This window comes from Oncorhynchus masou, chromosome 18 (genome assembly GCF_036934945.1).
Source record: "Oncorhynchus masou masou isolate Uvic2021 chromosome 18, UVic_Omas_1.1, whole genome shotgun sequence".
Taxonomy (NCBI): Eukaryota; Metazoa; Chordata; class Actinopteri; order Salmoniformes; family Salmonidae; genus Oncorhynchus; species Oncorhynchus masou.
The window spans coordinates 11,550,329-11,574,602 of record NC_088229.1 but is presented as its reverse complement, the minus strand read 5'-3'; the positions used below and the strand labels follow the sequence as shown (position 1 = coordinate 11,574,602).

General features: G+C 44.2%; 1 protein-coding gene across 1 annotated transcript; it reads right to left on the bottom strand.

Moving 5' to 3' along the window:
- Nucleotides 1-2,201: 2,201 nt before the first annotated feature.
- On the bottom strand, nucleotides 2,202-11,295 carry LOC135503959 (SRSF protein kinase 2-like). The gene is made up of 11 exons (XM_064922165.1): nucleotides 11,202-11,295; nucleotides 8,884-8,992; nucleotides 8,696-8,783; nucleotides 8,341-8,428; nucleotides 8,078-8,184; nucleotides 7,783-7,945; nucleotides 5,970-6,046; nucleotides 4,904-5,011; nucleotides 4,433-4,502; nucleotides 4,230-4,322; nucleotides 2,202-2,386 (listed from the first exon to the last, which is right to left on the bottom strand). The coding sequence occupies exons 1-11, from the start codon at nucleotides 11,251-11,253 to the stop codon at nucleotides 2,202-2,204; spliced, it is 1,140 nt and encodes a 379-aa protein (XP_064778237.1). The 5' UTR covers nucleotides 11,254-11,295.
- Between the last annotated feature and the right edge of the window lie 12,979 nt (nucleotides 11,296-24,274).

The window sequence follows — 24,274 nt, the reverse complement described above, 5'->3', positions numbered from 1 at the left end:
GATGTCTGAGGAGAAGTGGTTTAAAACCATCAATGTTGATCTAGAGACATACACTCAAACAACCTTTTAGGGTCCTCAGTAAAATGTCAATGTCCGCAGGAAGTGTACGTTATGATTGAAAGACCAAACTTGGATGTTAGATTCCTATTGTTAGACTGCAAGTGCCCTTATCCCCACTGAGGTCCATAGAAGTCATATCCTTACCCACCACTCCAGGGAAAATATTCTTGGTTTGTAATTCAAGAATTCAAGAATACAGTCCTAAGAACAGTCACATTTGTAATCTGAAAGTCCCCAAAATATGGCCTAAAATTGTCATCTAAATGTATAAAAGTGTAAACTCTAATCTAGTGCCCTCTATACTGTTAGTTGTACAGTCAACACTTGGAACTTTTTTACAGGACAACTGTATGACCTATAGCTCAGTGTTTTTCCACAGGTCCTTCTGACCAAAGAAACTCAGACATCTCTATTTTGTTTTACCAATCAGGGGGAAATTATGCAAATGTTTAATATTCTTTTACTTTTTGTGCTGTCATTAATTTATTGAATGACAAATACTAAGTGCTAGTGAAGGAAAGGTAGACACATTGGCACTTTTTGAAAGCTTCTCTAAAGATATGAAAATAGGTAGCTATGTAGATGTATATGCAGATGATTGTTTATGTATCAGTAGTGTCACTTGTCACTTCAATCAGGGACGGTCTGGGGTGGCTGAAACAGTGTCAATCACATCCAAACATGGGAAACCAGGTGTTTGGTGTCGTTCCAGTTGTCCCATTTCGGTCATCACTATGAGCCATCCTACACTCATCATTCTCATGTGAGATATATGTTTAAATACTTACACACCTGTGCCCCATCCTTCACTTTCCCCTTATTCAAGGATAACTGTATTATATTATATTAAAAAATATATATAATAGCTGTATGTTTTTTAAAGTACCTAATCCATTGCTGAGACTGTATATTTAGCTGGAGGAAAAGAAATGCAATACAAATATCAAATACATAAATACATGACAATCTTCTTTATTTCAAATGTTATGCACTCTTAGAAAAAAGGGTGCCAAAAGGGTTCTCGGCTGTCCCCATAGGAGAACCCTTTCCAATTTCAGTGTCTTGTGGAAAGAGTTTTACATGGAGCCAAAAGGCGTTCTTCAAAGGGAAGACAGAGCAGAGCATTTGGGGAGAACTTTGCACGTCATTCTTGAGCAGGAGGGGCAAAGTTCTCCCCAAATTTGTGGTATCCAATTGGTAGTTACAGTCTTGTCCCATCGCTGCATCTCCCATACGAACTAAGGAGAGGCGAAGGTTGAGAGCCGTGCATCCTCCGAAACACAACCCAGCCAAGCCCCACTGTTTCTTGACACAATGCCCGCTTAACCCGGAAGCCAGCCGCACTAATGTGTCGGAGGAAACACCGTACACCTGGCAACCGTGTCAGTGTGCTTGCACCCAGCCCGCCACAGGAGTCGCTAGAACGCTATGGGACAAGGAAATCTCTGCCTGCCAAACCCTCTCCTATCCCGGACGACGCTGGGCCAATTGTGGGCCGCCTTATGGGTCTCCCAGTCACGGCCAGCTGTGACACAGCCTGGGATTGAACCTGGGTCTGTAGTGACGCCTCAAGCAATGCAATGCAGTGCCTTAGACCGCTGCACCACTCAGGATGCCCCCACAAATTGATTTTAACAAACAATTGGTCCCCCCGAAAATGCGTCCCTCTGCTGAATTTCAAATTCCCGATGTGGCCCCCGAGCCACAAAGTTTGCCCACCCCTGATCTAAAGGTTATGTTAGAAGACAGTAGTAGGTATGGAAGATGAACCTCAGGGCTATGTCAGAGGGAACTTTAATGGAAAAATAATAATAACTTAATTTACAATAATTTACAAGCATATACATATAAATTCCCTTTATGTTCCCTTTCTGTATTTGCAACAACCATTCCTACTACGCCTACGTATATCCTCTCCTAGTCTTAGCGACTGAGCACCATTCAGTTTGTTTCTGCAGGTACACTAACGAACCAAATCACATTTTATTTGTCGCATACACATGGTTAGCAGATGTTAATGCGAGTGTAGCAAAATGCTTGTACCACATGTATCTACTAACTACGTATCAATTTGGCTCAAAGGGTGGGTGGTGGTGGGGGGGGGCTCACGGGAGGGGCTATCAGGTCTCCAAGGCCAGGGCTCAGGAGCTAAGCCATGGGTGCAGGAGACACTGGGCAGCATTGGCCCTCCTCTTGGGCTGGAAGTCCAACATGCACAACAGGAAGTCAGAGAACAGAGAGGCCTCCTTCAGCAAGAAGTTGTATTTCTCCACTAGCACCTCATACAAACCCCAGGACCGCAGCACCCCGATACGATTCATTTCACCTGGGAGACCACACAACAGGAGGGAGAAGAAAGAGAGATGGTAAAACAGAGAGGAGGGTGAGGAAAGAGAGAGGAGGTGAAACAGAGAGGAAGGAGAGGAAGGAGAGAGAGGCAAGAGAGGGGAGGTGAAACAGAGGAAGGAGAGGAAGGAGAGAGGAGGTGAAACAAAGAGGAAGGAGAGGAAGGAGAGAGGAGGGAGAGGAAAGAGAGGGGAGGTGAAACAGAGGAAGGAGAGGAAGGAGAGAGGAGGTGAAACAGAGAGGAAAGAGAGGGAGAGAGGAGGGTGAGGAAAGAGAGGGGAGGTGAAACAGAGAGGAAAGAGAGGGAGAGAGGAGGGTGAGGAAAGAGAGAGGAGGTGAAACAGAGGAAGGAGAGGAAGGAGAGAGGAGGTGAAACAGAGAGGAAGGAGAGGAAGGAGAGAGGATGGTAACTATCTGAGGAGGTGAAACAGAGAGGAAGGAGAGGAAGGAGAGAGGAGGGAGAGGAAAGAGAGGGGAGGTGAAACAGTGAGGAAAGAGAGGGAGAGAGGAGGGAGAGGAAAGAGAGAGGAGGTGAAACAGAGGAAGGAGAGGAAGGAGAGAGGAGGTGAAACAGAGAGGAAGGAGAGGAAGGAGAGAGGAGGGAGAGGAAAGAGAGGGGAGGTGAAACAGAGGAAGGAGAGGAAGGAGAGAGGAGGTGAAACAGAGAGGAAGGAGAGGAAGGAGAGAGGAGGGAGAGGAAAGAGAGGGGAGGTGAAACAGAGGAAGGAGAGGAAGGAGAGAGGAGGTGAAACAGAGAGGAAGGAGAGGAAGGAGAGAAGAGGGAGAGGAAAGAGAGAGGAGGTGAAACAGAGGAAGGAGAGGAAGGAGAGAGGAGGTGAAACAGAGAGGAAAGAGAGGGAGAGAGGAGGGTGAGGAAAGAGAGGGGAGGTGAAACAGAGAGGAAAGAGAGGGAGAGAGGAGGGTGAGGAAAGAGAGAGGAGGTGAAACAGAGGAAGGAGAGGAAGGAGAGAGGAGGTGAAACAGAGAGGAAGGAGAGGAAGGAGAGAGGAGGTGAAACAGAGAGGAAGGAGAGGAAGGAGTGAGGAGGGAGAGGAAAGAGAGGGGAGGTGAAACAGAGAGGAAAGAGAGGCAGAGAGGAGGGAGAGGAAAGAGAGAGGAAGTGAAACAGAGGAAGGAGAGGAAGGAGAGAGGAGGTGAAACAGAGAGGAAGGAGAGGAAGGAGAGAGGAGGGAGAGGAAAGAGAGGGGAGGTGAAACAGAGGAAGGAGAGGAAGGAGAGAGGAGGTGAAACAGAGAGGAAGGAGAGGAAGGAGAGGAAGGAGAGAAGAGGGAGAGGAAAGAGAGAGGAGGGAGAGGAAAGAGAGGAGGTAAAGGAAAGAGAGGAGGTAAAGGAAAGAGAGGAGGCAGAGGAAAGAGAGTAGGTAAAGGAAAGAGAGGAGGGAGAGGAAAGAGAGGAGGGAGAGGAAAGAGAGGAGGTAAAGGAAAGAGAGAGAGAGGAGAGGAGGTAGAGCAAAGAGAGAGGAGGGAGAGGAAAGAGAGGAGGGAGAGGAAAGAGAGGAGTGAGAGGAAGGAGAGTAGAGGTGAAACAGAGTGGAGGGAGAGGAAGGAGAGTAGAGGTGAAACAGAGGGAGGAGGGGAAAGAGAGTCGAGGTGAAACAGAGGGAGGAGGGGAAAGAGAGTCGAGGTGAAACAGAGGGAGGAGGGGAAAGGGAGAGGTGAAGAGAAGGAAGCTTTTTGACTTGGAGAGAAAAAGTATTTGATGTAGTTTTTTCTTAAATTAAACACAATAATTTGTCACATCAAAAGGTCCTTTCTCTAAGTTCAAATAATTTGACTGTTTTCAATGCAATGTCCTTCACTCACCTCTGCGATTGAAGTACTCCACTGAATATTTCCCAGACAAGGCTACTGCTGCTGGGATTTTGCCAAGGAGTTCAATTATATGAGCGATGTGGTCTGGAGGGAACAGAACCAAAATCCCACTGGATAAAACAACTAAGCAAAAGTCACAAAGTGGACACAATGTTATCTCCATCGAATCCTGTGTCAATATTTTCCACGCCTACCTTCCTCTAAGGAAAAGGTCTTCCCAGCTTTGGGCTCAAACAATGAATCTCCAGTGACCAACTCAAACGCCTAGAATAAAAAGAAGAGAAGTTGAATGGCCAGGAACTATTCTGCAGCGGCACCTACTTAGCTTAGGAGGGGGGTGAACTGGAAGAGTAACCTAACAGCAGGAGTTAAATGATCCAAGTGAATCAGAGGGCACCGGAGAGATGGTTGTACTTCAGTGAAGCTGCAAACATATGCAGACATAAGTGTTGTTGCTGAGGGTGGTTGTATGGTGGTTTTATGGTGGTTGTATGGTGGTTGTATGGTGGTTGTTTAGTGGTTGTATGGTGGTTGTATGGTGGTTGTATGGTGGTTGTATGGTGGTTTTATGGTGGTTGTATAGTTGTTGTATGGTGGTTGTATAGTTGTTGTATGGTGGTTGTATAGTGGTTGTATGGTGGTTGAGTGGACGTTGACTCTCTCACCAAGCAGGCTACACTCCAGATGTCTGCTGGTGGGCCGTAGTCAGAGCCCAGTAGAACCTCTAGTGAGCGGTACTGACAGGTCTGGATCTCCTCACAGAAATGTTTGTACTGGAATGTCACACAGAGTAAAATACAGTTCTGATCCCAGCGCAGTATTCCACAATAGTCCCTCTTATTTTGCAATCACTCCAGTGTTAGTCTGCAAAATTGTAATTATCCGCCTACCTCCTCATGCCTTTTGCACACAATGTATATAGACTCTTTTTTTCTTTCTACTGTGTTATTGACTTGTTAATTGTTTACTCCATGTGTAACTCTGTGTTGTCTGTTCACACTGCTATGCTTTATCTTGGCCAGGTCGCAGTTGTAAATGAGAACTTGTTCTCAACTAGCCTACCTGTTTAAATAAAGGTGAAATAAATAAATAAAAAATAAATAAATAACAAACCAACTACTGAGTATGGATGGAGGTTCAGCAATGGCAAAGGTTCCTAAAAACGTTGGAAATCAGTATGCCGTCATAGTTTTAGCAATATCCACAGAGTTTTAAACTATCCACAGAGTTTTTAAACTATCCACAGAGTTTTTAAACTATCCACAGAGTTTTTAAACTATCCACAGAGTTTTTAAACTATCCACAGAGTTTTTAAACTATCCACAGAGTTTTTAAACTACCCACAGAGTTGTTAAACTATCCACAGAGTTTTTAAACTATCCACAGAGTTTTCAAACTATCCACAGAGTTTTTAAACTATCCACAGAGTTTTTAAACTATCCACAGAGTTTTTAAACTATCCACAGAGTTTTTAAACTATTGCGCGCAACATGGTTTAATGCGCCAGTAAAATCAGCACAATCAAATCTTTCAGTTTTACAACTTGGCCTCGTCCTGGAGCTAAAGTTGAAATCATGCACACTGTGCTAATGACAATTTAAAAAACAGAGTAATGAAGATCAATGTAAAATAAGGCAAACTTTTAAAAAAAACAACGTATTTGTGATAAATGCATGGGGCCCCTCAATTTTATGCACCTCCGCTATTGCTGACTGACTGATCAATACCCACCACCCAACAGGAGCTTCCCAGGTCAGAAATCTTTACTGTGACCTCCTCCAGACTGATGGGAGTCACCAGGTCCTTCTCTGGATAGACCGTAAGAGATGAACAACAAACAGTAGAGGGTTATGATCTGATTGAAACACTTCAACAGCATACTGGACACAGTCAATCTGAAGTGACAAACAGGCAGAATACACATTACATCTAAATCTAAAGGTGACAAAGAAACAGAATACTAGCCTTCAGTAAAGTGTCATGTGCAGTAAACTGATGTATAATCTGCTGTGCTCAGTGATGACATCACAGAGTTCTAGAAAATCTGTTGCTGAACAGTCATGACTATAAAGAGTTCTAGAGTAACTGTAGATGAACAGTCACATGGCCTTACAGAGTTCTAGAGTATCTGTACATGAACAGTCATGACCTTACATAGTTCTAGAACATCTGTAGCTTAACAGTCAAATGACATTACATAGTTCCAGAATATCTGCAGCTTAACAGCCATGACCTTACAGAGTTCTAGAACATCTGTAGCTGAACAGTTATATGACCTTACAGAGTTCTAGAATATCTGCAGCCGAACAGTCATGACCTGACAGAGTTCTAGAATATCTGTAGCTGAATAGTCATGATCTTACAGAGTTCTAGAATATCTGTCGCTGAACAGTCACATGACCTTACAGAGTTCTAGAATATCTGTAGCTGAACAGTCACATGACCTTACAGAGTTCTAGAATATATGTAGCTGAATAGTCATGATCTTACAGAGTTCTAGAATATCTGTCGCTGAACAGTCACATGACCTTACAGAGTTCTAGAATATCTGTAGCTGAACAGTCACATGACCTTACAGAGTTCTAGAATATATGTAGCTGAACAGTCATGACCTTACAGAGTTCTAGAATATCTGTAGCTGAACAGTCACATGACCTTACAGAGTTCTAGAATATATGTAGCTGAACAGTCATGACCTTACAGTGTTCTAGAATATCTGTAGCTGAACAGTCAAATGACCTTACAGAGGTCTAGAATATCTGTAGCTGAACAGTTATATGACCTTACAGAGTTCTAGAATATCTGTCGCTGAACAGTCACATGACCTTACAGAGTTCTAGAATATCTGTAGCTGAATAGTCATGATCTTACAGAGTTCTAGAATATCTGTAGCTGAACAGTCACATGACCTTACAGAGTTCTAGAATATATGTAGCTGAACAGTTATGACCTTACAGAGGTCTAGAATATATGTAGCTGAACAGTCACATGACCTTACAGAGTTCTAGAACACCTGTAGCTGAACAGTTATATGACCTTACAGAGTTCTAGAATATCTGTAGCTGTACAGTCATGACATTAGAGTCCTAGAATATCTGCAGCTGAACAGTCACATGACCTTACAGAGTTCTAGAACACCTGTAGCTGAACAGTTATATGACCTTACAGAGTTCTAGAATAACTTTAGCTGAACAGTACTCAATCATATGACCTTACAGAATTATAGAAAATCTGAAGCAAAACAGTTATATGACCTTACAGAGTTCTGGATCATCTGTAGCAAAACAGTCATTTGACCTTACAGAGCCGCTTATATTTAATAAAGTCACCTTGTACGTTGGAGATTTACATGTGTAGCAAAACGTCACGTCAGGGTAAACCTACTCGAATCACAGCCCTTAATTTAAGTGTTCCTAAAATCTCCCATGGTAAAAATGAATGGTGGAAAAACGATTGGAACCATTTCCCTGTTTAACCGCTAGGTTTGATGGGTATTATGACACCTCCAATGCGGGGTTCTATTATGTAGCTGAACAGTGAACACTACCTGCTCTACTCATCGACTTCCCAGGGAATAGAGGACATGCACTGCCCCCTGCTGTCTGTTTTGGGTTCTGCTCTTCCAAACAAAGCAGTATATTTTCAGGCTTGATGTCTGTGTGGATGATTTTACATTGAGTGTGCAGGTAGTCCAACGCCTGAAGAACCTACAGGGAGAGGGTGATGGCACTGTTAACACAAAACAGCTCCTGCATCAAACTAAAGACGCATCCAGACAGTGTGGTGATTTCGATAATGCCGTTTCTACTCATCTTCTATGAACTCTGTCACTCTCTGACCTGAGCAATGACCTGTTTGACCCAAGAAAGTGATAATCCTGGGTTACCAAAACAGACCTGCCAACAGCAGAGGTCTGGTCCTAACAGCTCAAGCACTAAGCATACATCTACACACAGGAGGTCAAGGAACCAAACACATATGAACTCTGAACTTTTACTCCTCATTGTGAGACTGTCAGATTTTGCTACAGGTGTGTGTGTGTGTGTGTGTGTGTGTGTATGTGTGTGTGTGTGTGATGACTGTGCAGTCTAGGGAAGGATACGGACTCCGTTGACCCCAGCTATCTTAAACTCATCCAGCAGTTGGACTATTCTCCGGCTGTGTGGGTGACGAGCCGTGGGACCACTGGCCTGAGGGGGGAGAAGGGGGGGGGGGGACTTTAGAGTCCGGACTGACAAGAACTTGTTTAAATAGAAAGATAAAGATGGGTCTGTATGAGACAAGGGAGAAAAATAATGAACCTTGAAAACATGGGATGGCTGTGAATAAGATAAATAACATGAGGTGGACTAAGAGTAAAATAGTTACTACTGTTTGCCCTTAGGGGTTGAGGACGAGAAAGAGATTGAGGAAGCAATAAATAACCTAAGGTGAGAAATTAGAGAGAAGAGACTCACACAACGTAGCAGAGTCAGTTCATCTTGCCCAGCCTGTGTGAATCCTTCTCCACTCTTCAAAACCTTCACGGCCACTCGCCTGCCCAACCTGTACACATAGAGTGACTTTTAATCACACTGCAGCTTTCACTGTATGCCAAGAAGGGGAGATTTGAGTATATGCTGACACTGCAAAATAGTGAATGTACCTGAGGTCCAAGCAGAGCCAAACAGTGGCGAAGTATCCCCAGCCCAACTTAGACACAACCTGGTATCTCCTGTTGAAGGTGTCTCCAATGTGAACAGGATGGTACCCCCCTATTGAAACATGCAGGATGAGAACAATAGATGTTACACCTCCAACTGCAGTATTTCCTGTCTGGTAACAGACTATGTCCATGCTGGAATGGAATTAATAGGACAGAAAGACATGTAAGGAGCAAGACAGAGTTAGTCTGGCGGTAGGTAGGTAGCCTAGCTCATGGGATAGGGGGCAGTATTTTCACATCCGGATGAAAAACGTGCCCAAAGTAAACTGCCTGTTATTCAGGCCCAGAAGCTATGATATGCATATAATTGGATTTAGATAGAAAACACTTTAAAGTTTCTAAAACTGTTAAAATTATGTCTGTGCGTATAACAGAACTGATAAGGCAGGCTAAACCCCCAGGCTAAACCCCGAGGACAAACCATAAAAATGTAAAAAAGCTTACCATTATTTTCAATGGCTAGTACTATAATTATAATTATATTACTTGATTATAATTATAAGTCCTCCCAAATTGCAGTTCCTAGGGCTTCCACTAGATGTCAACAGTCTTTAGAAAGAGTTTCAGGCTTGTTTTTGGAAAAATGACCCAGAAATGGTAGTTTTTCTAGGTGGCTCCCATTTTGGCTGTAGTGGTTCCAAGCGCTTGGAAGAAAGCAAATTCTTTCTCATTCATCTTCCGTAATGAACATACTATTCTCTGTCTTAAATTTTATTTGAGTACATTTTATTTGCTTATTAGGATACCTAAGGTTTGATTATAAACGTTGTTTGACTTTTTTGGAAAAGATTATTAGTAACGTTTGGGATTCATTTTGTATGCGGATGGGAACTGGATGGATTATTGACTGAAGCGTGCCAGCTAAACTGAGTTTTTATTGATATAAAGGAAGACATTATCCAACAAAAGGACCATTTGTGATGTAACAGGGACATTTCGGAGTGCCAACAGAAAAATATTATCAAAAGGTAAGGCATTTTTTATATTGCTATTTCTGACTTTCGTGTCATGCCTGCCTGGTTGAAATATGTTTTTCATGTGTTGGTATGCGGGGCTCTGGCCTCAGATAATCGCATGGATTTCTTTCGCCTTAAAATATTTTTGAAATCTGACATGGCGGCTGGATTAACAACAAGTTCAGCTTTATTTTGATGTATTACACTTGTGATTGTTATGAAAGTTAAATATTTATAGTAATTAAATTTGAATTTGGCGCTCTGCAATTTCACCGGATGTTGTCGAGGTGTCCCGCTAGCGGCACGCCTTTCCCAAACAGGTTTTAAGAGCTTTGGGCCAGTAGCGGAGTTAGTATAGTGGTAGGTAGGTAGCCTAGCTCTTAAGAGCTTTGGGCCAGTAGCAGAGTTAGTATAGCGGTAGGTAGGTAGCCTAGCTCTTAAGAGCTTTGGGCCAGTAGCAGAGTTAGTATAGCGGTAGGTAGGTAGGTAGGTAGCCTAGCTCTTAAGAGCGTTGGGCCAGTAGCAGAGTTAGCATAACGGTAGGTAGGTAGCCTAGCTCTTAAGAGCTTTGGGCCAGTAGCAGAGTTAGTATAGCGGTAGGTAGGTAGGTAGCCTAGCTCTTAAGAGCTTTGGGCCAGTAGCAGAGTTAGTATGGCGGTAGGTAGGTAGCCTAGCTCTTAAGAGCTTTGGGGCCAGTAGCAGAGTTAGTATAGCGGTAGGTAGCCTAGCTCTTAAGAGCTTTGGGCCAGTAACAGAGTTAGTATGGCGGTAGGTAGGTAGCCTAGCTCTTAAGAGCTTTGGGGCCAGTAGCAGAGTTAGTATAGCGGTAGGTAGGTAGCCTAGCTCTTAAGAGCTTTGGGCCAGTAACAGAGTTAGTATGGCGGTAGGTAGGTAGCCTAGCTCTTAAGAGCGTTGGGCCAGTAGCAGAGTTAGCATAACGGTAGGTAGCCTAGCTCTTAAGAGCTTTGGGCCAGTAGCAGAGTTAGTATTGCGGTAGGTAGCCTAGCTCATAAGAGCTTTGGGCCAGTAGCAGAGTTAGTATAGCGGTAGGTAGCCTAGCTCATAAGAGCTTTGGGCCAGTAACAGAGTTAGTATGGCGGTAGGTAGGGCAGCAGATAGCCTAGTTCATAAGAGCATTGGGCCAGTAAACGAAAGGTAGCTGGTTTGAATCCCTGAGCCGACTAGGTGACAAATCTGTCTATGCCCTTGAGAATAGCACTTAACCCTAATTGCTCCTGTAAGTCGCTCTGGATAAGAGCATCTGCTATATGACCAAAATGTAAATGTACAGCCAGAACGGACCATGGCAGTATTCTCTGGGGTCCTCTCTGTCCAGTGACTCCTCTTGCTCCATCTGTTCCAAACGACTCAGCTTATCAAGTCCATTCGATGTCCCAGGTTTACTGCTGCAACACACACATGCCAATACACATACTGTACAAACTTACTGTACACAGAATACTGTACACATAATACTGTACACACACACACTGTCAGCCTGTCTGATCCTACACAGGGCAGAGATGTGACCCCTCTGTCAGCCTGTCTGATCCTACACAGGGCAGAGATGTGACCCCTCTGTCAGCCTGTGTGATCCTACACAGGGCAGAATGTGACCCCTCTGTCAGCCTGTCTGATTCTACACAGGGCAGAGATGTGACCCCTCTGTCAACCTGTCTGATCCTACACAGGGCAGAGATGTGACCCCTCTGTCAGCCTGTCTGATCCTACACAGGGCAGAGATGTGACCCCTCTGTCAGCCTGTCTGATCCTACACAGATAAGTGTTCTATAAATAGCCTGTATGCTGTATCAGGTTATTTGGACAATTAAACTATATGTGTTCAGCCAGAGTTCTATAAATAATTAAACAGGATATGCTGTATCAGGTGCTAGAAATATTTCAAAGGATATGCTGTATCAGGTGTGTTCTATAAATAATTCAACTGGATATGCTGTATCAGGTTAGTGTTCTATAAATAATTAAACAGGATATGCTGTATCAAATTAGTGTTCTATAAATAATTAAACAGGATATGCTGTATCAGGTGAGTGTTCTATAAATAATTCAACAGGATATGCTGTATCAGGTGAGTGTTCTATAAATAATTCAACAGGATATGCTGCATCAGGTGAGTGTTCTATAAATAATTCAACAGGATATGCTGTATCAGGTGAGTGTTCTATAAATAATTCAACAGGATATGCTGTATCAGGTTAGTGTTCTATAAATAATTCAACAGGATATGTTGTATCAGGTTAGTGTTCTATAAATAATTCAACAGGATATGCTGTATCAGGTGAGTGTTCTATAAATAATTCAACAGGATATGCTGTATCAGGTTAGTGTTCTATAAATAATTCAACAGGATATGCTGCATCAGGTGAGTGTTCTATAAATAATTCAACAGGATATGCTGTATCAGGTTAGTGTCCTATAAATAATTCAACAGGATATGCTGCATCAGGTTAGTGTTCTATAAATAATTCAACAGGATATGCTGTATCAGGTGAGTGTTCTATAAATAATTCAACAGGATATGCTGTATCAGGTGAGTGTTCTATAAATAATTCAACAGGATATGCTGCATCAGGTGAGTGTTCTATAAATAATTCAACAGGATATGTTGTATCAGGTTAGTGTTCTATAAATAATTCAACAGGATATGCTGTATCAGGTGAGTGTTCTATAAATAATTCAACAGGATATGCTGTATCAGGTTAGTGTTCTATAAATAATTCAACAGGATATGCTGTATCAGGTGAGTGTTCTATAAATAATTCAACAGGATATGCTGCATCAGGTGAGTGTTCTATAAATAATTCAACAGGATATGCTGTATCAGGTTAGTGTTCTATAAATAATTCAACAGGATATGCTGTATCAGGTTAGTGTTCTATAAATAATTCAACAGGATATGCTGTATCAGGTGAGTTTTCTATAAATAATTCAACAGGATATGTTGTATCAGGTTAGTGTTCTATAAATAATTCAACAGGATATGCTGTATCAGGTTAGTGTTCTATAAATAATTCAACAGGATATGTTGTATCAGGTTAGTGTTCTATAAATAATTCAACAGGATATGCTGTATCAGGTGAGTGTTCTATAAATAATTCAACAGGATATGCTGTATCAGGTTAGTGTTCTATAAATAATTCAACAGGATATGTTGTATCAGGTTAGTGTTCTATAAATAATTCAACAGGATATGCTGTATCAGGTGAGTGTTCTATAAATAATTTCAACAGGATATGCTGTATCAGGTGAGTGTTCTATAAATAATTCAACAGGATATGCTGTATCAGGTTAGTGTTCTATAAATAATTCAACATATGTTGTATCAGGTTAGTGTTCTATAAATACAACAGGATATGCTGTATCAGGTGAGTGTTCTATAAATAATTCAACAGGATATGCTGTATCAGGTGAGTGTTCTATAAATAATTCAACAGGATATGCTGTATCAGGTGAGTGTTCTATAAATAATTCAACAGGATATGCTGCATCAGGTGGTGTTCTATAAATAATTCAACAGGATATGTGTCTTGTGTTCTATAAATAATTCAACATATGCTATCTTATAAAAATCACAGCTTTTCTGAAAATAATTCATTTCTTTACAGTCAAAATATCTTCTTCAGGACTGTCTATAAATAATTCAGCATGTTTTGTCTCCAGTTTAGAGCGGTGATATTGTATCAGGTTCTATAAATAATTCACAGACCCAGTGAAATAATTCAACTATGCAGGCACTAAAATAATCAACATATATGTTGTATCTCAGGTTAGTGTTCTATAAATAATTCAACAGGATATGCTGTATCAGGTGATAAATATTTCAACAGGATATGCTGTATCAGGTGAGTGTTCTATAAAAATTCAAAGGATATGCTGTATCAAAACACTACATAAATACTAACAGTAATGTCTGCAAAACACTACAGTAAATATTACAGTATAGTATCAATCCACAAAAACTACATAAATAATTCAACAGGATATTACTATAACAGTATGTACTGTATAAATACACTATAGTTTTATTTTCTATAAATAATTCAACAGGATATGCTTATATGATAGTTAACTATAAATACTTCAATACTATATGTTGTATCAGGTTAGTGTTCTATAAATAATTCAACAGGATATGCTGTATCAGGTTATACCGTAAATATACTATATGTATTTTGTTCTTAAATAATTCAACAGGAAGCTGTGAGAGGGTAGATGGGATAGGATGTGACAGCTGTGTGGGGCTGCTTTGGTTGAGTTGCAGTCCAACAGACAACGTGATCTCACAGGCAAAATAATTCCAAGGTATATTAGCACAAGCAATTCACCAGCGATATGCTGCACAGGACACTGACAATTCCATGAACAGTTTATGCTTAAATCAACCTGGTAAATTGGCTGTAAACTAATTCAACAGGATATGCTGTATCAGGTGAGTGTTCTATAAATAATTCAACAGGATATGCTGTATCAGGTATAAATAATTCAACAGGATGTGTATCTATATAATTCAACAGTATGCTATAGGTGCAGTCATAAATAATTCAAGATATGTATAGGTGAATGATAAAGGCCCAATATAGCTTGCCTATCTCTGATTTGATGTAATTATGCACTGTAAAAGTAGATATAATTCTACGATATATGGGCTATATAAAGACAAGTAAACTTGTGTCATAAATAGGTCACTTGTGTGGCAGTTGTTGGATACGGTGGAAAGTCAAGTCAGTGGGAATGTGATAGGCTACACTTCTATAAACTTTCATCAGTAGTGTAATTCAACAGGATGGAGTTGGAGAGAGTTCTATAAATAATTCAACAGGATATGCTGTATCAGGTGAGTGTTCTATAAATAATTCAGGCTCGGATATGCTCTATCAGTGGTGTTCTATAAATACAACAGGATATGTGTATCAGGTGAGTGTTCTATAAATACCACCAGATGACAGGTTCAGAAACCACTGAAGGGAGTGTTCATAAATAATTCAACGGATATGCTGAGAGATAAATAATTCAACAGGATGATGGGGGCCACAGTTCCAGATTGGGGTCACTAGTTTGCACAACGGATGGACTTTGACTTAGTGTTCAAAATGGTCGCAGATGACATTACTGGGACATTATTTCAACAGGTATGCTTATCTGGTGTATGCCAAGATCAGAACAGGGCACAGGTTAGTGTTTATAAATAATTCAACAGGATATGTTGTATCAGGTTAGTGTTCTATAAATAATTCAACAGGATATGTTGTATCAGGTTAGTGTTCTATAAATAATTCAACAGGATATGCTGTATCAGGTGAGATAAATAATTCAACAGGATATGCTTATCAGGGTGAGTGTTCTAAAAATACTACAATAGGCCTAGCCAAGACATTATAAGCACAGGTGAGATAATTAATAGATGGAGGACTTCTTAAAAAAGGTGCTGAGAGCAATGACTGACAACTGCATCCATGTACTCAAGACCAAATAAAAAATGGTTGAACAAAAGGCATTGTCAATATAATCTCTGTGGTCATAACATAGGCTATACTACACATTCCCATACACGTCTGGTCTCTCCCATACATACATCTGGTACAGCTTTCCCATGAAAGATCTTTACAGTCAACTATCTTCTCTGTCTCTCAGCATGTTTTGGCCCAGTTTAGACAAATAACGTCACCTACACAGGCACTAAAATAATCCCATATTCATACATCTGTTATAGGTCCTATCCCATACATACACTCTGGTAAAAACCCAAAACCTCTCCCATACTACAGTAATGTCTGGTAAAACTCCTCTCCCATACAGTATTACATCTGGTACCCTCCTCTCCCATACATGACATTACTATAGGTATATACACTACTTTCCCATATGATACACACGTCTGGTACCCTCCTCTCCCATAAACACGTCTGGTACCCTCCTCTCCCATACTATACTTCTTGTGGGAAGCTGTCCCATAGATGGGAGAGGATGTGACAGCTGTGTGGGGCTGCTTTGGAGTACCCTCCTCTCCCATATATTACACGCTGGTACCCTCCTCTCCCATACACAGTTTATGCTGTCAACCTGTACCCTCCTCTCCCATAGTGCAGTCATCAAGATATGGTACCCTCCTCTCCCATATGTACATCTGGTACCCTCCTCTCCCATATACAGACAAGTCTGGTACCCTCCTCTCCCAGTTGTTGGACACACAGTGGGAAGTGGTACCCTCCTCTCCCATACACACCAGCCGTGGAGTTGGACCCTCCTGTCCCAGGACACATCTCAGGTACCCTCCTCTCTCCCTGTTACACACTCTGCTCTGGTACCCTCCTCTCCCACACACGTCTGGTACCCTCCTTCCCATTGGGGTCACTAGTTTGCACTGGTACCTCTGTTCAAATGGTCCATACATTCTGGTACCCTCCTCTCCCACACACACGGCTGGTACCTCCTCTCCCACCAAGACATTATAAGCACAGGTGAGATACCCTCCTGGAGGACTCCCAATGTCTGACCCTCCTCTCCCAAATAAAAAATGGTTGAACAAAAGGCATTGTCTGGTAATCTCTCATAACCCATACTACACATTCCCATACACGTCTGGTACCCTCCTCCCATACATACATCTGGTACCCTCCTCTCCCACACACACGTCTGGTACCCTCCTCTCCCATACACACGTCTGGTACCCTCCTCTCCCATACACAGGTCTCTGGTACCCTCCTCTCCCATACATACGTCTGGTACCCTCCTCTCCCACACACAGGTCTGATACCCTCCTCTCCCACACACACGTCTGATACCCTCCTCTCCCACACAGGTCTGATACCCTCCTCTCCCACACACAGGTCTGATACCCTCCTCTCCCACACACAGGTCTGATACCCTCCTCTCCCACACACAGGTCTGATACCCTCCTCTCCCACACACAGGTCTGGTACCCTCCTCTCCCCCATACGTCTGGTACCCTCCTCTCCCATACACGTCTGGTACCCTCCTCTCCCATACACACGTCTGGTACCCTCCTCTCCCCATACACATCTGGTACCCTCCTCTCCCATACACAGGTCTGGTACCCTCCTCTCCCACACACACGTCTGGTACCCTCCTCTCCCCCACACGTCTGATACCCTCCTCTCCCACACACAGGTCTGATACCCTCCTCTCCCACACACAGGTCTGATACCCTCCTCTCCCACACACACATCTGATACCCTCCTCTCCCATATATACATCTGATACCCTCCTCTCCCACACACAGGTCTGATACCCTCCTCTCCCACACAGGTCTGATACCCTCCTCTCCCACACACGTCTGATACCCTCCTCTCCCACACAGGTCTGATACCCTCCTCTCCCACACAGGTCTGATACCCTCCTCTCCCACACACAGGTCTGATACCCTCCTCTCCCACACACACGTCTGATACCCTCCTCTCCCACACACACACATCTGATACCCTCCTCTCCCACACAGGTCTGATACCCTCCTCTCCCACACACAACATCTGATACCCTCCTCTCACCCACACAGGTCTGATACCTCCTCTCCCAGTATCGACCTGATACCCTCCTCTCCCATACACACAGTCTGAACCCTCCTCTCCCACACACACATTGAAATACCCTCTGTGTCAGGAAACCTGCACTCTCCACTATACTACCCCCATATATAAACAGGTGGATTCGGGTCCTCTAGGCCTATGTTATCCCCACTTTCCTTTAACATTACCATGTTGTCCCAAAACGACTCATTACCTGGATGTGTGCCTGAATGATAACAGTCAGGAAAACGACTCAATACATGGATGTGTGCCTGAATGATAACAGTCAGGGAAAACGACTCATTACATGGATGTGTGCCTGAATGATAACAGTCAGGGAAAACGACTCAATACATGGATGTGTGCCTGAATGATAACAGTCAGGGAAAACGACTCAATACATGGATGTGTGCCTGAATGATAACAGTCAGAGAAAACAACTTACATGGATGTGTGCCTGAATGATCCCAACAGTCAGATAATACGACTCAATACCTGGATGTGTGCCTGAATGATAACAGTCAGGGAAAACGACTCAATACCTGGATGTGTGCCTGAATGATAACAGTCAGGGAAAACGACTCAATACCTGGATGTGTGCCTGAATGATAACAGTCAGGGAAAACGACTCAATACAGGTCTGATGTGTGCCTGAATGATAACAGTCAGGAAAACGACTCAATACATGGATGTGTGCCTGAATGATAACAGTCAGGGAAAACGACTCAATACATGGTTGTGTGCCTGAATGATAACAGTCAGGGAAAACGACTCAATACATGGATGTGTGCCTGAATGATAACAGTCAGGGAAAACGACTCAATACCTGGATGTGTGCCTAAATGATAACAGTCAGGAAAACGACTCAATACATGGATGTGCGCCTTAATGATAACAGTCAGGGAAAACGACTCAATACCTGGATGTGTGCCTGAATGATAACAGTCAGGGAAAACGACTCAATACATGGATGTGTGCCTGAATGATAACAGTCAGGGAAAACGACTCAATACATGGATGTGTGCCTGAATGATAACAGTCAGGGAAAACGACTCAATACCTGGATGTGTGCCTGAATGATAACAGTCAGGGAAAACGACTAAATACATGGATGTGTGCCTGAATGATAACAGTCAGGGAAAACGACTCAATACATGGATGTGTGCCTGAATGATAACAGTCAGGGAAAACGACTCAATACATGGATATGTGCCTGAATGATAACAGTCAGGAAAAACGACTCATTACCTGGATGTGTGCCTGAATGATAACAGTCAGGGAAAACGACTCAATACATGGATGTGTGCCTGAATGATAACAGTCAGGGAAAACGACTCGATACATGGATGTGTGCCTGAATGATAACAGTCAGGGAAAACGACTCGATACATGGATGTGTGCCTGAATGATAACAGTCAGGGAAAACGACTCAATACATGGATGTGTGCCTGAATGATAACAGTCAGGGAAAACGACTCAATACATGGATGTGTGCCTGAATGATAACAGTCAGGGAAAACGACTCAATACATGGATGTGTGCCTGAATGATAACAGTCAGGGAAAACGACTCAATACATGGATGTGTGCCTGAATGATAACAGTCAGGAAAAACGACTCATTACCTGGATGTGTGCCTGAATGATAACAGTCAGGAAAAACGACTCATTACCTGGATGTGTGCCTGAATGATAACAGTCAGGGAAAACGACTCAATACATGGATGTGTGCCTGAATGATAACAGTCAGGGAAAACGACTCAATACATGGATGTGTGCCTGAATGATAACAGTCAGGGAAAACGACTCGATACATGGATGTGTGCCTGAATGATAACAGTCAGGGAAAACGACTCAATACATGGATGTGTGCCTGAATGATAACAGTCAGGGAAAACGACTCAATACATGGATGTGTGCCTGAATGATAACAGTCAGGGAAAACGACTCAATACATGGATGTGTGCCTGAATGATAACAGTCAGGGAAAACGACTCAATACATGGATGTGTGCCTGAATGATAACAGTTATGTATCAGGGACAGAGAACATGGCAATAAAAAGTATTATGAGAATTACAAACTCTTCATAAAAGTAAACCGCCGCGGCTACAATGGATACGCTCATTCCCAAGCCTATCAAACGCTTTAGCCAAATCCACGTAATCAACTAGACATTATGGGCAACAAACGACTCAAAACACTCTACAAAACGTTTTCAGTGACGTGAATAAAGTGTGAATGTCCGACTGTCTTAGGCAACTTGAAAAAGAGTTTGCATAGGAGAAAATGTGCTCTAGAGTCACAGTGCGCGACAAGGTGTGGAATGGACATCTTCGGCAGTTTGTGTTTTTGTGGTTGAGGTGGAGGACAGCTACACATCCAGGTAATGAGTCGTTTTTCCTGACTGTTATCATTCAGGCACACATCCATGTATTGAGTCGTTTTCCCTGACTGTTATCATTCAGGCACACATCCATGTATTGAGTCGTTTTCCCTGACTGTTATCATTCAGGCACACATCCATGTATTGAGTCGTTTTCCCTGACTGTTATCATTCAGGCACACATCCATGTATTGAGTCGTTTTCCCTGACTGTTATCATTCAGGCACACATCCATGTATCGAGTCCCTGAATGTTTCCGGTTCCGGTTGGAGCGAGCGGCCGCATCTACACTTCGGTCCGCACTTCGGTCCGCAGGTAGTATAACTTTTTATAACTTTTCATTACATTTCGTTATAGTACAACGGTTTGATTTGTCTAATCTTAGCAATTTCTTCTTAGCCAGCTACATAGCCGTCTTTGTATCAACGACAATTGCATAATTATCGTATTTCGTCGTCCTAACGTATCTGCCCAGCAGCTAGCTAAGCAGCTAGCTAAGCAGCTAAGCAGCTAGCTAACATCCACTGTCCACTAGCACTGTAGAAACTATTACACTCAACTGAACGACTCGATTAGCGTAGTGTCAGCTAGCTACATAGTTGTCTTCGTATCCAAGATAATTGTGCAGTTTAGAGTGTGTAGACTTAGAGTGATTATCTTAATTTACCGAGGTTAGCTAGCCAGCTATTTGTCGTCCTTAACGTAGGAAATGCTGCTAGCTAGCTAGCCAACAGCTAGCCAACCTCTACCGAATTGAACTCCAACTACCCGGTCAACATTCCGCGTCGTTCCACAGGTAGTATCACATTTTCATTTCACTTCATTACAGTACAACGGTTTGATTTGTTTGATCGTAGCTAGCCAGCTACATAGCCGTCTTTGTTTCTAAGACAATTGTGTAGTCTAGAGCGATTTTCTAGGTTAGCTGGCCAGCTATTGTCGTTCTTCTAACGTAGCTAGCCAGCTAGCCCCCGAATAGCAGCACTGTTGTAACTATTACAGTACAACGGTGTGTTTTGTTTGATCGTAGCTAGCTAGCTACATAGCCGTCTTTGTATCTAAGACAATTGTGTAGCCTAGAGCGATTTTCTAGGTTAGCCAGCCAGCTATTGTCGTTCTTTTAAGTAACGGAACGCAATCAACCTTGCTAGCTAGCCAGCTAGCCCCGAATAGCAGCACTGTAGAAACTATTACACTCGACGGAACGACTTGATTAGTGTAGTGTCAACATCGCAGCCACTACCAGCTAGCCTACTCCAGCAGTACTGTTTCATTTCAATCATTTTAGTCAATAAGATTCTTGCTACGTAAGCTTAACTTTCTGAACATTCGAGACGTGTAGTCCACTTGTCATTCCAATCTCCTTTGCATTAGCGTAGCCTCTTCTGTACCCTGTTAACTATGTGTCTATCTATCCCTGTTCTCTCCTCTCTGCACAGACCATACAAACGCTCCACACCGCGTGGCCGCGGCCACCCTAATCTGGTGGTCCCAGCGCGCACGACCCACGTGGAGTTCCTGGTCTCCGGTAGCCTCTGGAACTGCCGATCTGCGGCCAACAAGGCAGAGTTCATCTCAGCCTATGCCTCCCTCCAGTCCCTCGACTTCCTGGCACTGACGGAAACATGGATCACCACAGATAACACTGCTACTCCTACTGCTCTCTCTTCGTCCGCCCACGTGTTCTCGCACACCCCGAGAGCTTCTGGTCAGCGGGGTGGTGGCACCGGGATCCTCATCTCTCCCAAGTGGTCATTCTCTCTCTCTCCCTTACCCATCTATCTATCGCCTCCTTTGAATTCCATGCTGTCACAGTTACCAGCCCTTTCAAGCTTAACATTCTTATCATTTATCGCCCTCCAGGTTCCCTCGGAGAGTTCATCAATGAGCTTGATGCCTTGATAAGCTCCTTTCCTGAGGACGGCTCACCTCTCACAGTCCTGGGCGACTTTAACCTCCCCACGTCTACCTTTGACTCATTCCTCTCTGCCTCCTTCTTTCCACTCCTCTCCTCTTTTGACCTCACCCTCTCACCTTCCCCCCTACTCACAAGGCAGGCAATACGCTCGACCTCATCTTTACTAGATGCTGTTCTTCCACTAACCTCACTGCAACTCCCCTCCAAGTCTCCGACCACTACCTTGTATCCTTTTCCCTCTCGCTCTCATCCAACACTTCCCACACTGCCCCTACTCGGATGGTATCGCGCCGTCCCAACCTTCGCTCTCTCTCCCCCGCTACTCTTTCCTCTTCCATCCTTTCATCTCTTCCCTCTGCTCATACCTTCTCCAACCTTTCTCCTGACTCTGCCTCCTCAACCCTCCTCTCTTCCCTTTCTGCATCCTTTGACTCTCTATGTCCCCTATCCTCCAGGCCGGCTCGGTCCTCCCCTCCCGCTCCGTGGCTCGATGACTCATTGCGAGCTCACAGAACAGAGCTCCGGGCAGCCGAGCGGAAATGGAGGAAAACTCGCCTCCCTGCGGACCTGGCATCCTTTCACTCCCTCCTCTCTACATTTTCCTCCTCTGTCTCTGCTGCTAAAGCCACTTTCTACCACTCTAAATTCCAAGCATCTGCCTCTAACCCTAGGAAGCTCTTTGCCACCTTCTCCTCCCTTCTGAATCCTCCTCCCCCTCCCCCCTCCTCCCTCTCTGCAGATGACTTCGTCAACCATTTTGAAAAGAAGGTCGACGACATCCGATCCTCGTTTGCTAAGTCAAACGACACCGCTGGTTCTGCTCACACTGCCCTACCCTGTGCTCTGACCTCTTTCTCCCCTCTCTCTCCAGATGAAATCTCGCTTCTTGTGACGGCCGGCCGCCCAACAACCTGCCCGCTCGACCCTATCCCCTCCTCTCTTCTCCAGACCATTTCCGGGACCTTCTCCCTTACCTCACCTCGCTCATCAACTCATCCCTGACCGCTGGCTACGTCCCTTCCGTCTTCAAGAGAGCGAGAGCACCCCTTCTGAAAAAACCTACACTCGATCCCTCCGATGTCAACAACTACAGACCAGTATCCCTTCTTTCTTTTCTCTCCAAAACTCTTGAACGTGCCGTCCTTGGCCAGCTCTCCCTCTATCTCTCTCAGAATGACCTTCTTGATCCAAATCAGTCAGGTTTCAAGACTAGTCATTCAACTGAGACTGCTCTTCTCTGCATCACGGAGGCGCTCCGCACTGCTAAAGCTAACTCTCTCTCCTCTGCTCTCATCCTTCTAGACCTATCGGCTGCCTTCGATACTGTGAACCATCAGATCCTCCTCTCCACCCTCTCCGAGTTGGGCATCTCCGGCGCGGCCCACGCTTGGATTGCGTCCTACCTGACAGGTCGCTCCTACCAGGTGGCGTGGCGAATCTGTCTCCTCGCCACGCGCTCTCACCACTGGTGTCCCCCAGGGCTCTTTTCTAGGCCCTCTCCTATTCTCGCTATACACCAAGTCACTTGGCTCTGTCATAACCTCACATGGTCTCTCCTATCATTGCTATGCAGACGACACACAATTAATCTTCTCCTTTCCCCCTTCTGATGACCAGGTGGCGAATCGCATCTCTGCATGTCTGGCAGACATATCAGTGTGGATGACGGATCACCACCTCAAGCTGAACCTCGGCAAGACGGAGCTGCTCTTCCTCCCGGGGAAGGACTGCCCGTTCCATGACCTCGCCATCACGGTTGACAACTCCATTGTGTCCTCCTCCCAGAGCGCTAAGAACCTTGGCGTGATCCTGGACAACACCCTGTCGTTCTCAACCAACATCATGGCGGTGGCCCGTTCCTGTAGGTTCATGCTCTACAACATCCGCAGAGTACGACCCTGCCTCACACAGGAAGCGGCGCAGGTCCTAATCCAGGCACTTGTCATCTCCCGTCTGGATTACTGCAACTCGCTGTTGGCTGGGCTCCCTGCCTGTGCCATTAAACCCCTACAACTCATCCAGAACGCCGCAGCCCGTCTGGTGTTCAACCTTCCCAAGTTCTCTCCCGTCACCCCGCTCCTCCGCTCTCTCCACTGGCTTCCAGTTGAAGCTCGCATCCGCTACAAGACCATGGTGCTTGCCTACGGAGCTGTGAGGGGAACGGCACCGCAGTACCTCCAGGCTCTGATCAGGCCCTACACCCAAGCAAGGGCACTGCGCTCATCCACCTCTGGCCTGCTCGCCTCCCTACCATTGAGGAAGTACAGTTCCCGCTCAGCCCAGTCAAAACTGTTCGCTGCTCTGGCCCCCAATGGTGGAACAAACTCCCTCACGACGCCAGGACAGCGGAGTCAATCACCACCTTCCGGAGACACCTGAAACCCCACCTCTTCAAGGACTACCTAGGATAGGATAAGTAATCCTTCTCACCCCCCCCCTTAATGACTTAGATGCACTATTGTAAAGTGGCTGTTCCACTGGATGTCAGAAGGTGAATTCACCAATTTGTAAGTCGCTCTGGATAAGAGCG

Bases quoted from the DNA above. Each gene is read 5' to 3' on its own strand.
- LOC135503959 (XM_064922165.1), bottom strand. From the start codon at position 11,253: ATGGAGCAAGAGGAGTCACTGGACAGAGAGGACCCCAGAGAATACTGC. The intron at 8,784-8,883 runs GTACATTCACTA...CTATGTGTACAG, and splicing joins TGGCTCTGCTTGGACCTCAG to GTTGGGCAGGCGAGTGGCCG. The intron at 8,185-8,340 runs GTATCCTTCCCT...TCCTGTGTGTAG, and splicing joins AGCTGGGGTCAACGGAGTCC to ATGTATGCTTAGTGCTTGAG.